We start from the raw sequence: 13,715 nt of genomic DNA on the forward strand, positions 1-13,715 counted from the left end.
TGAAATCACAAACAAGCGAGTGGATCGGTTAATAGAGCAGTAATTTAATCAGGAAAAAGAAGAAATTTTCGAATCGACTAATTTTGAAAACGCGGTAAGATGGTTTCGCTCGATCGTCGATCCTTTAACCCAATTTTAGGCCGATTTCCATTGACGTCACACGGCTGACAATTGCGCGGACGATATTAGGCGACACGGATACGCCTGGGCTCGACGTGAGCCTCCATACACTCGTTGGTTTTATGCCGTTTTATGCAAATTCCACGCTGTCCTCGAAGCAGCGTCGAACTTAAAATTGACTTCGAAACTACGCTCGCGGAATGACAAGGTTGCGAACAATATTTTGCGAAAACTTCCGTGAACTTTGATCGAATGTTCTTAGCGCGTTTTAAGCGATACGAGGATAAGAGAATTCCCAAGTTTTATTGGATACCTTCGGGGATACAATTTTCAGGAGCGAGCGTGGATAATATCGAAATTATTGGCATCGAAGGTAATCCAGGATTTAAATTAGTTCCAAATTCGCTTACCCCGGCTGCGCTGCTTAAAGTCGACAACTTCGATTAACGTGAAAAACTGATCCGGTCCGTTTCGTCCTCGTCGCAAAAAAATTCAGTTTAATCGATTTAATCTTACGTCTATAGAGGGGCGTAATGTAACGATAATCGCTTTTGCTGAGCGTCGAGAAAATGAATTTCTTCGAGACTTGGAAACTCCTGCGGGCGAATCTTCAAAATGATTCGCCATTCTACACCCTTGACAAGGGGTAGGTTCGAATCATTAGCAAGCAAGTTCCTCCACTCGATCCTAACGAGCGGGAACTGGCCTTCGTTATCGCGAAGCCACTGATAACGACAAGGTAACGCGATCCCTGTAACGGTACCTCGAAGAAGAACCGAGCACCCACCAGGCTGGCTGTCCCTTCAGATCGCGATGATGCATTTCCCTGTCCGGCTGAAAAGGATTGCCACCGACGCACTCGCGTCGTCTAATTGCACGATGAAACCCGAGCTAATTGACAGTGATAAAAGAACGAATTAAACCAGGAGACTCGAGTCCTATTTCCGGGTAAAAAATTGCTGGCTAAATTGGCGTCAGCCTGGTAAATTGAGAGAATGATAAACATGGTCAACTGTACACCTTATTATACACCGTGGAATGGGACAAGATATTCGAGACCAATTAAAAGCAATTATTTGTCGTGACTAAAAGCATTCTTGGGAAACGTTCTCTACAATTATTACAAACGCGAAATGCTTCGAAACTTTAGAACCAACTTTTGATACCAGCGATTTCGCAGTGTCGCGAAACTCGTAGAGAATCGTCGTGTGTATCTTCCAGCGGCCCAAAGCGACTCATTTCGCAGTAACCGCGCGGCGCAAGGAAAGAGAAACAGAAACGTCGTAACACCCTGGCCACGATTATTTGCAGCGCTGTATAATGAAATGCGCGTAATGAAAAACGGCGCGTTTCAGTTGGCTGGTGGAATTTAACTCGATCGAGAAGTGTAATTTCCCGGCTCGATTTAGCGGAACGAGACGCGGAAGCACCGCAGGCTGCACCGTTAACGTCGCGCGATCGGCAACGAAGGTGCAACTGTTTATCCGGGGGTGCGAGCTGCACCCCCGCCCAGTCCACCCTTCGTCCGCGAGTAACCCAATCAGTGGACTAATTTAGGAAATTGTGAGAATCGTGTCGACTAATCGACGAGGGCAGCGAACATCCACTGGAATTCTATCCGTTCTCACCCCTTTATCTCGCGACTGATAACCGTAAGAGGGTGACTCTACGTTGTTGAATATTGCGTGTGTACCAAGGAAGAGGAAACGCGAAAGGCTAATTATCAAGCGTCTAATTAAGTCGTCTCTCATGAGGTAATTAACAGTTCGTCTAACATAAGAAATGCTACGTAATATTCATTTGCACGATGAAGAAGTTTCCGTGAAAAAAGAGCTTTTTTGTATCAATTGCGTTACTCTTTTCTTTTGTAGCGATAGTGAAATAAAAATATTATTAAGATATATTCTAAATGTTGAAGTTTATATTGTTAATAAATAACGATTCTATCGTGACTTTTAATTCCTGGGTACGGCGAGACGACTGTGAAATTCCCGTCGAAAAATAGCCGGGACGTCGGTGCAATTAAACGCGGTAAGCTCAGAGGCAGCGGGTATCTAATTAAAATGCTCTCGACCAGGCAACTGGCCGTGATAATCGCCCGGTCTAGATGTTCGATCTTCCTCCGAAACGGTAGACGAAGGATCTTTACTATTTTTCACCCCCCTCGGGCTACCAGTACCGAGCGAGCACATCGCGAGAGATCCAGGGGCTTAATTAGAAGAAAGTGAGGGCTCCGTGTGCCCTTCGAACCGTCAAATCGTTTCCCTAACAAGACGAGAGAGAGAGAGAGAGAGAGAGAGAGAGAGAGAGAGAGAGAGCTCCGCCTTGTACCGTGCCCGTACGTGCACTTCAATTACACCTGGCTCGGTATGCTCGATTTAATTAGCCCACTTCGATCATCGACGTCGATTGCCCCGGAATTGCCTGCTTCTTTCCTCCGGCGATTCCCTGATTGAACCGCTCTCAAAGACGAATTCGCGTTCGAATCGTCTCGTCTCGACAATCCGCGACGATCCCTCGATCCGTTACGAGTTAATCGGTCGAGCAACATTCTTCGTTAACGGAAACGAATTTTTAATCCGCGTATAATTCTGTCGAATTAAATCACAGCTTCAACACTGCCACGGGTAATTATTTTCCGCTCTCACAATGTTTCAATTATAAAAGGGTTCGGTTCAAAGTCGGCAATGACCCAGAAACCACGCGGAGGGGTTAAACGAAACGATTTTTAAAACTAATATCCGAAATCTACTGGAATCTAATATCCCGCGCGATATTAAAGCGACGATATTTAAAAAAAAAAAATCGCTCCGCGGGAGAGAGAATTACTTTAGAAATAATCGATACCGCCCTCGCAATTTAGTTTCATCCCCCAACATATTTATCGCTCGCGCATACCAGCGTCATCGACTAGCGCTTCCAGACTTTTCGCTTCCGAGCGAATCGTCGAGCGTTTAATAATCGTCGCCAACCCCCTCAACCGCTTCCAGTGCCGTATGAAACGACAATATTTACGGACACCCCCGCCAAGGGGTGTTTGCCGAGGAAAACGGCGTCCCCTCGCGACGCGGACGATGGCCGCGAACGGAAGTCCGTGATCTCGTACCGCGACCACTTGTCCGGCTTGAAAGTCAATCTTGGCCCGCTCGTAAATCCCCATAAACTCGAAGGGCCACCAGCAGCCCCATGGAGAGAACAACCGTCGCGGCGCAACGAAGAAGGTGTGCTCCCTTTGAAAAAGAGGCCGTGTAAATAATGGCCGAACGCAGACCCCAGCCAGGAATCACTCCTCTTATGGCCCTTCTGGGACATCATTCCTTCGTGACCAGACCTGCCACTTGCCACATCCATTAACCCGTTCCGGCTACCACCCTCTCGAGCTTGCCCGCGCCTCGAGCTACGCGAACCCACCCCCGCGATCCCTTCCGTTCGACGCGGTTAAATTCCTGCCTTTTACGACCGTCGACTGGCGGTTACTTCGTTTCGCCAACAGAAATGTGCAAGTGTACACATTTGACGTTTTAGGATTTTTGTTAACCCTTTAAACGCTGAGAAATGTTTTTGGATATCTTTGATATTGTCTAATCTCTAATCTTTAATTCTTTTATCAGCTCGAGATCGTCGTCTATTTTTGAGTGAAGGATAATAGACAGTTCGAATAATTAACTTTCGATGGATAGTGGTGCACGCGTGCTTCTGGATCGCAATTAATGCTCCATGGTGTCCAACTATGCTACATACGTAGCTGAAAACGCAGCAAGACCATGGAATCTTCAATATGGATCAATAGAGACCTTACTCGAAATTGAGAAAAATTCTATTGCTAGAATCCAACGAAAACAAGCGATCGTCCATTCGCCATTGTTGTTACCATTAATATCAAATTTGTTTCCAACTGAAATCGACGGGGCAGACAATACGACAGCAGAGTTAAACAGTTCACCATCTGATGAGTTTCCACAGGTGTCTACGCGTCGGCCGAGCGAAACGCAAATTAAATCGTCGCGCGATGCTTGATCCAATAAAGGACCGAACGTCCTTTGACCCCCTGGGAGTCGCTTCTCTATCCTCCGACGCGCCCTTAACCGGCAAATCCCGGCGCCATCGCCGCGGCACAAAAGCCGTGTGTGCGCGATTCAAGCCGGTGGAATCGCACTCGACTCGAAAATCAGCTTCTCGTCAAAGAGCCCTCGCTCGAGTGTCTGCCTAACCGAAGGTGGTGGGTACAGAGGCAGCCAAGCCAAGCACGAGCCGACACCTTCATTGTTTCGTGGTGTACTCTGTGTCGAAAGCGAGGCCCTCGTTTTCTTCCTACATCTACATCCTGAAGCACGCCTCTCTCTCTCTCTCTCTCTCTCTACCTCTCTCTTTCTCTGTGTATGCACGCGTATGCATGCACTTGGTGCGCGAACCGGCAAACAATCGGCCAAACGGTTAGCCGGCGATTATTGATCGAATAGCCAAGCATCCGTCGGCCGTGAAAAGTGGGCGTTGCCCGTTGCGTGACATAGAGAGAGTCGCCAGCTGAAAGAGGGAAACGCATCGATGCTAAGAATCGATTCGACGAGATCCGTCGACCCGGCTACGAGGGGATCGTACTCGAGAAACAGAAACCCCCACGGTTTCAATAGACGAGGCGGGTTCGCGCGCGCGGATATCCCACCGCCCGCTCCGCTCTCTTTGTCCGCGTCGTTACGCGCTACGTGCAACTCCCGTGTCCTTTTGTAAAGTAGCTACTTTCATTAAAACGGACACGGGCCAGGAGAATCGCCGGGTAACGGAGCGACGATGCTGTCTCGCTCGAAAGTTCGTGTCTGCCGTTTCTGCATCGTACACATAGCAGCTGATATTGCTTCCAGACTATCTTGTGCGCTCTCGAGGTGTGTAATTACTCGAGTTTATGTCGATTGGATCGTTAACTGTTCAGATTCGAATTCTGATTAGTCAAAGGAAAAGGACTCCACCCAAAGGCATCCTGCTTTCGTATCCAGATGTTGGGTAATACGCTTGTTCATTGCTGGTAACCATCGCGATGAAATCTGCATGCGCGTAGCGCGAGCTAGCGGTGGATAGCCAGCTTTGAATTCTGATTAATCAAAGGATCGATCGATTCGTCCAAAGGCAAGTGCGTTCCAACAGCGAGTCAGCGTGGACGTTGCATTGTATTAATCATCTCGTAATTTCCCGCGTCGTCCAGTTTGCTCGCAACCCCGTTCTTTTACGCGTCCACGGGGTGCGCGGGCCATCAGGATTCTTCGTTCGCCACGCGATCGTTATTGAAACACGTAATCAATCCGACGTGTTACGCAGCTTCGACGTACCCTCCAGGGATGAGAGGCACGGCTAACGAGCCGTTTGTATCGACGACGTTGAATATTGTACTTGACACTTGCCGCGCGTTCGAAACATATCGCTAAACTGCAGATGCTCATGTAAATTCATACGTTGACGGATGCAATTAGAAAGGTACGGAGAATAGTAAACAGAGGTTCGTATCGAAACATTATAACACGAGATTCGTTGGATCAAGATCGAAAATTTTAGAGAATTCGCTCGAAAAAATCAGCGTAGAGTTTCTAGAGATATTCGTAACCGTTCGACAGCTCCTCTCGATCGCGTCCATTGCACTGTTCTCTGGTAATCAGAACCTCTGCTGGATGTGGATGATCAAACAAATCCGTGACGTTCGTAAATTACGCTCTCGACGTCAAAGGGACGAAAAAGTTTCCAAGAGGGAGGAAAAACTGGTTCTCCATAACTTTGGAGCGTTTGATTTCCCGGCGAAACTATTTCCTCGCCAGATTAATGGTACCCCTTCGTTTGAACGGCTTCGCACGAACGTGGTACCCAGCTGGAGCGTTCCCAGCGTTCTCCGTGCGAACACTGGAATTTCCACCCACGCTGAGGATAAAATAGCCCGCAAGTAGCCGACATTTTTTCAGAGATTCCGTCAAACATTCCCACCCCCATGAGCGCGTGCGATGCGCACGCGCGTATTGCCGAGGGTTGTTCGTGCGCGAAATAAATTCACCGCTGTTTCGTGGTCCAGAAATTTGTTCGCTCGAGGTAATTTTCGGTGTTTCTACTTCGTGGCGATCGCGAATTCGTCCCTGCCTCCTAAGTAGAATCGGATGGGCTCGAGTGTCCTTTAAATCTCGCACTCCTGTCGCAGAAGTGCACGCGTTCCAGCGTTTCATTATCGCTTCAGCAATAATTGGTGAATTAATTTCAGTGAAGTGCACGCTCGATTAATCACCAGCTCGCTCGCGTTTGACGCGTCGGCTGTTGCGGCGAGCAATTTTTCAAGCGTAGCCATGGCCAAGCGAAAGCCACGGCGCTACGATCGGTCGATTTTAATTTGATTGCAGAGGCCAGGACACCGCGTGAAACAGCGTACCCCTTCGCAAACAACGATAAAGAGATTTAATCGAATATAACGCGGCTGATGCTAAATTTCACCGCTCTCGAGTTTATAATAACACCGCCGGGCTGCAATTATATTTCGTCCGCTTTGTATGTATCGAGAACAGGGGATTTATTTTGCACGAATGTGCGCCCCAGCTCTGCGCGCGATTTAACGCGTTCGTTAAACCCTTGCTGCGAGAACGCTGAAATCCACTATGCTCGTATCGTCGCACTTCGACGGACTATCGAGCATTTTTTCGTCAAACTGTTCGACATTAATTATTGCAGCGAATTAAGAGACGAGGAGCTAAATAATTTATATAAAATTCTGATTAAAAAGCTTAAGAGGATTCCTCCTCGAAGTCCGTACGAGAATTAAAGTCGAACGCAAACACACAACAATATATTGCACGACTTCTCTAATTGGTAAGAAATTGCATCGCACGCGAACCCTCGAAATGCAGTTTCGAAAGGAAATTCATCGTGCACACTGGGAAGAGAGGATGGCAAGAGCCCCTCCACGCTTCCCTAGGTCTCCGCGATTGGCAATTTTCCAACCGACTTTTCCCGAATTTCCATTCTTCCACGGCGATAATATTTTTTTTCACCACACACAACTCTCTCGCGCGTTGTTCCCATCCGTGCCGTTGCCGCTTTTGTGTCTCGTCTTCAAGTTTCCAGTCAGCCACGCGGTGTGTTTCCTTCTTTCAGAAGCCTGCTATGGCCTGGCCATGCCATTCCCATTCTACTTCCAATATGAACCATAATATCCGGTGGAAAAAAGAACCGGCGGTATTCCAGGCTTCGTATCCGAGAGCTGATGGTTGGGAACAACCACGCTACCTATTGTGCCGTCGCGTGTTAGCGTTGTCTTTTTATTTTTCAATATTATTCCTCCGCTCCCGTAAGAGACACATCCAACCTGCTGTACAACCAAAACCCTCCGCGGTTCGAATTCATTTCTGTCGCGTGCGACGAATTTTCCTGTCGCCCAAAATAATGATCACTGCTAGCCAACTTTTGTATATCGTTGCCTCGTGTTTCTTCGAGTTAACCAAATTTTTAACGAAACAAAATCATATGAAAATTGAATAAATTCTGCAAATGAGGCTACTAAAACCACACCCCAACGTAGAAATAAAAATATCACGAAAACCAGTAATATTCTGGCAAATTTAATTCATTACTTAATATTCCTATTACCAGGCTAGAAAACAAAAATTATCCGCACGTGCATTACGCTACTCCAACACCCCTGTAAACACTTCAACCGGAAAACTATTCAACTTCCATAGGTTACCCAATATACATCACCGACAACGCTCTCAAACATATTCGAAACGCGTTCATCTTGTCGTCACGGAGCGTTTCGAAATTCGAACGCGAAAAAAAAACACCCTGTGAACCCCTGTGATACCGAGAAAAACAGCCCTCGAAGCTCGCGCGAGCGGACGCCATCGAAGTCCCAGCGCGGTCGGTTCGAATCGCGAGCCAAACGGATCCGCAGGGTGGCTAACTGGCCATTCAAACTACGGTGTTGATAATACCGATCCCGTTGATAATACCCAACGCGACGGTCAGCCCGGCCCGGCCGATAACAAATTAATTATAGCCCGTACGGGCCGGGAACACGTATTTAGTCTATAGACATCCGTGATCGAGGTAATTACAGCCGAAACTCGGGCAGGCAACCCTATATAAGCATGTAACACGAATGTAATAACCGAGGACACAATGCTCGCGCGGTGGACGCGTCCTACGTACCCACGTTCGCCGCGAACTGGATGGACCCGGGGTGGTCGAAGACCAGGGGTCGAGGCGACGGACAATCGCGTAATTGTAGCACATTGATCCGTCGCGAAGATGACCTCGAGTCGAGTATAGCCCCGTTCGAGGTCCGGCGAACCTCGCCACGAGACACGATTGATTGCTTGCGATCAGATTATGCCAATTAATGGCTCGAACGGTACGGATCGGGCCGCTTGTAAATTAGTTCCGGTTCCGCGCGGAAACTCACGGAATTCGACTTATCGCCGCAAGTACGCGGACGCGCCGCAGGTATTGGGGTGCAAACCCCTCCGCGTTCGCCACCGTGAACCGTGATCTATCGGGTAATACTGGTACGCGTTAGGTATGGAAGTGTCCTCGTGTGTGGGAGAATGCCACGCGTGTATTCGACGGATACGCTGAAATCGATGTATATCGAATGTGGGGGTGCGTATCGAGGTTCGAAGGGTGAGCTGAATTTTCGCGGGGCACTTGAGGTTCGCCTTTTTCGCGTTTCACCCGATCGAGAGCGTATAAAGTAAGCTGGAATTACGAAAGGGGACGAGAGGTCGGTTTAGTAAAGCTGTTAGCGAAATTGTTATGCTTTTTCGATGTAATATTCGTTGGCTCTCCGTGAGAGGGGGGATTGGACGCGGAAGAATTTGCGAACGGAAGTTTCCATGGACGACTTAATGTTTAGGACAGAGATTGATACGGTTCTAATGTACTTGCGTAATTCGCATTGTTCGTTTGTCTCGATAATGATAGAAATAAAAAAAGGTACATTTTTAGGGGTGAAAATACGTGCTACGATATTTTGTAAGACTACCATCTCGCGAGATCACTTTGGAATACCAAATTGATATTCAATACGATATTGAACTGTCACAAGAGAACTGTAATATCGTTATTCAATGCCATGAATTTTGTAGAACCGTTTCTTCTTTACGAAACACACAAAGAGCGTTCTATTGCTTCTATCGAGGGATCTAACGCACCGATTTTCAAATATTTCCTTGCAGTCCATACAGCAAATAGGAATAGCAAATACACGGATACGTATTGACTCGAAAGAAACGTGCATCGTGAACTGTTGAAAGTACCTTTCTCAAAATAGCATCAAGTTAAAAGAATCTTTAAAAATCGATCAAGCTTCTAATTCAGCACTGTCCATCATCTTGAACAGGAAATATCATAAATCGATCGTTTAAACGACCTCGATCGGTGCGATCGAGCGTGGTTGCACGTCGGTTAAGTCATCCGGATGGGGGATACAGGGAACAGTGGCGCAGTATCCCGCGTAAAGTGAAATCGAGAGCACGCAACCCCGCGCGAGGGGCCGCCACTCTTGTTCCACATATCTGCGGAGCGCGTTTCCAACAGCGATTCCATAGTTTCGAACGGCTATTCATACGCTGGTGTATAATGGGTTAAGTGGGTTTCTACTCACAACGTCGATGAGCTGGGAGAGGCGTAGTCCCATTTTGACAGTGAGGCGATCGCTGTTGTTGCCAACAGGCCGGATGAGGCGGTTGTAGTTCGACAGCAGGTCGTCGTAGAGACGCTTCGCTTCCGGATTGGCCGAGGCGCCCGGAAACGGGGCAACAAGACAGGAAATGATCGTCGCCATCGCCAGCAATCCGCCCAGCCTAGACCACCATCGCCACCAGCCTTTCCCACCGTCGTTCGACCAAGCATCCCTAAGCATCGTACGCCTTGTCCACCCCTGAAACCAATACATGCGACGGTGTCCGCCATTAACCATCGTATACGCGTACGGTGTACCTCTATAAATTTTCATTTTCGTTACATCGTTCCTCGATTCTCGTCGCCGCGCGCTCGTCCGAACCCTCCTTATCGTAACACGGTTCCGATGTCGGACGATGTCGGAATTTCGACAGCCTGTTTACCGTTGCACGCGGTTCCCATACGCTACTTTAATAAACTTGCGAAACTCTCGTTAGCAAGTTTTGCCAAACAAGGTTTCGATGCAACATCGAACGGATTAACTTGCGAGGAATGGATAATGCATTAGCGCGTTAACGTGGTTACTTTTGCAAATGCATTGGCACGTCGAAAGTGTATCGATCGTCATCACGAACATCTGATTTTTTTTTTATAATCAAATTAATTCGTAATAGCTATGAAACTTATAGCTGTGAAAAGTAAATGTAGGAAATAGATGGACAACTTTAAGTAGTAAACTATGTCCGACTAAACTCGATATAAACTACTGTAATACTCTGCTCGTAGAAACGAGACTATTGCAAACAGTATAACCGTGTTGCAACAAGATCGACTGTACTTGCTCGCTTCATTAAACATTCTCTGCATTTTCGAACTTATTCATTACGACAAACATCACCGTACGCAGTATCCCTCGAGGATTCCTCCTCCCGCGAGCGCTCGCAAATTTCATCCCCCCCGTTTCCACGTGGATCGAACAAGAGAACTCACGGTCCCCTGATCAACAACCAGAGTTCTCCATATTCGCGAGTCACCAAGTACGTGCGCGGGAGTGACACGTGCTCGTCGACGTCTCACAGTGCTTTGACGTAAACTTTTCAAGCGAATCATGGCACACGGTAAGGCGTAAGTTGGTCGCCAGACGAAGTCATTTACTAGCCCGTGGAGGAGAGCGTAACCGCCCATAAAGGAGGGCTTGAACGGCATTGTTGTGTCGTTGAAAGGGTAGGAGGGGTTGGGACGGGAGTCTCTTGAGGAACTTTTATCGCTTCGTTGCTGACCTACCTGCGGCCATTATCAGCGTACGCCTATATACGGCTGGGAAAGCTACTTCCACAGATTACCCGGGGATTTACGCTACTCGGCCGTTCCTCCGTTGATTCTTGAATATAAACGAGACTAATCCGCGCCCGACCACGAGCCGCTATCGGTTTACCGTTTTCGTTAATCACCGTTGAATCGCGGGACACGATGTCGCCGTGGGTGTACACCAACCAGCGTACCGTCTACCCGCGGGCCATTTAAGCGACGAGGGAAAAAGCACAGATCGCTGTCCATGCGAGAGAAATTGTATAAACGTTCGCGATAAGATATACTTTGCAATTGTTTAATGAAAAACAATTTCAGTGTACGTAGAATGCGCATAGAAAAATAGCAAGTTATTTGTTTAATTTTCAGTCAGAGAGTTTCTCAATTTTTAATTAAATGTAATTTTAGTGAGAATTCCCTTCGCAAGGATACGATTTCGCGTGATTGACTGCACTCCAGTCACGAAAACAACAGTTCCCGAACTATCGAGAAGAAGCAGAGAAGCCAGAAACTGTCGATACTTTTTCATACTGTACCAGGATCGAATAATAAATGTATTCTCATCGGTTTCTCTCGTTCCACGTCGGGCGATTCGGAAAATCGGCGGGTAGAAAAAGGTGTGTCGCATAAAAAAGTGTAGATACGTCGGTTATTGGCATGCAAATGAATTTTTCTACATTCTACACCGGCCTGGGAATAAATATCCCGTGGATACGGGCCGTTTCATTGATACCGGGCATAAAATTACAATCGACGCCCCGTTGAAACTGCACATCCGCAGGAGCCGTTCCGGCTCCCTTGTATTTACAATTTTATGGCCAGCGGTATCGATCCTCGGCCACTGGCAATTCGCGTCGCGTTCTGCTATTCTGCTCTAACGTGGAAAATTATGCGTCCACTGCGAACGATTTTACCCTCCAACATTTTTCTCTCAACCTCGTCTCTCGCTAAACAACCCCTCAGATATCGACCACGTCTATCTGACGCTACTTCCGCGCAAACATACCCTAATTACATCCATCAAAACGATGATTGGAACAACAAAATTTGGATAGCTAAATTTTGATTAATTGTATCGATTATCGTTCGATTAATGTCACAGGGTTACAATTTCGACTCAGTGAACGATAACTTAACTAAAAATGTACCGTGAGCGATTCTGTGTAAACATTTAATCTTCGACACCATCGACACGTGAAATCGAACAAAATACCGATACATCGTAAAGCAACGGACTTATTGTTAGACCCTGTCCACGGTAAACTGTGTACTCGGGACTTGCTGACCCGTGCGACGACAGCATAATAGCGATTAACTCTGTTGCGGCGAAGGGGTTAATAATCTATGCGTCGTGTGATACGCGGATTGAAAACAAGGGACTATAAAAAAAGAACCACGCGTGGGATAATATCCGTGGATTATAATTACTGTGCACGCTCTCATCGAATGAAGATTCTGGCGATAAAAAAGAATTGGTATTAGAACACTCTGAACGAATTAGCCGTTTCCATCAGCCGACTCGGCAGTCCAGAATTAACTCCTCGTAACCCTATGTATTTATACTCTTTTATTCTCATTTCGCACGCCAATTATTCATCGCTAAACATTCTATTGGGTGATGCAGAAATCGATGAAAAATCGTGTGGAAACGCAGTCGAACGACGAATTGGGGTGAAGAGAAATTTGGCGAGACGAGAGTTAAAATATTCCAGAACGGGACTCGTTCGACTATTATGTAAAACTGCAATCACGGGCGCATATTTACAACGGCCCTGGCAAATTTACAAAATCGAACGTCACGATTAATCATCGAGAATCCGTGTAGCGTCTGTTTTAACGCCGCGCGTCGGACCAGCGCGGTGACGTTAAGTATCACCGTTCCCGTCCGTTTGGCTAATGCGTCGAAATGCGCCGATTTATTGATTTCCACGCAGTCATTTGCATTTTGCGTGTCCGCGTAGCCGACAGTAATTACGGCATCGTACCGTATGTATGGTACGCGTAACAGCGAACGGAAGATGTGAAACGGGACCGTGGAACGTCGACGGGCACAGTTGCCTGGGCATCGTTTTAAATATCGTTCGCGATACCCGAAAATAATTTCATCGCTGAGTATCCGGTTCGAAGAGCACACACGCGCGCGCGTATTGAAAGCAGAACGGTGTCGAATCGTGTTCGACGATAATTACATCTCCCGTCGAAACCACGAAAAACGATCAGGCTTCGCATCGCGTTTCCCATCGCCACTGATCGAAAGCTTCGAAACGCAGAATCGCGGCAACTTGCCGATCGCAGAGTTCAAAAGTTGCTCGTCCGACGTACTCCGATCTATAAAGTTGCAAGGTGATACTAAAATAGAAGAATTTAATAATCAACGATACCCCACGATTATCCAGCGGTAAAGTTAATAATGAATAACCATCGAGAAGCGAAGTTTCGTAATTACCCGCGCAGCGGTGGAATTCGCTCGTCACCGATTTTCAAGATGAGCCAGCGGAAAGGCATCCCCTCGATCGCTCCCCCCCCCCCCCCCCCCCCTCCCGGAAAGGAAAGTTTTATCGACGGTGCAAATAATTACACGGGCGAGGAATTCGATCGTCATCGATTCTCGACGATGAACCGGCAAGAAAAATCTATAACGAGCCACC

At 47.3% G+C, this 13,715-nt stretch overlaps 1 protein-coding gene across 1 annotated transcript in view; it reads right to left on the reverse strand.

Moving 5' to 3' along the window:
• Window positions 1-13,715, reverse strand: part of Nachralpha1 (nicotinic acetylcholine receptor alpha1) — a 130,613-nt gene that overhangs the window by 72,303 nt on the left and 44,595 nt on the right. The window contains exon 2 of the mRNA XM_076907226.1: window positions 9,743-10,018. Coding sequence (XP_076763341.1) covers window positions 9,743-10,000 — 258 coding nt within the window. The 5' untranslated portion in view covers window positions 10,001-10,018. The remainder of the gene's footprint in view (window positions 1-9,742; window positions 10,019-13,715) is intronic.

Source organism: Xylocopa sonorina, chromosome 15 (genome assembly GCF_050948175.1).
Source record: "Xylocopa sonorina isolate GNS202 chromosome 15, iyXylSono1_principal, whole genome shotgun sequence".
Classification (NCBI taxonomy): Eukaryota; Metazoa; Arthropoda; class Insecta; order Hymenoptera; family Apidae; genus Xylocopa; species Xylocopa sonorina.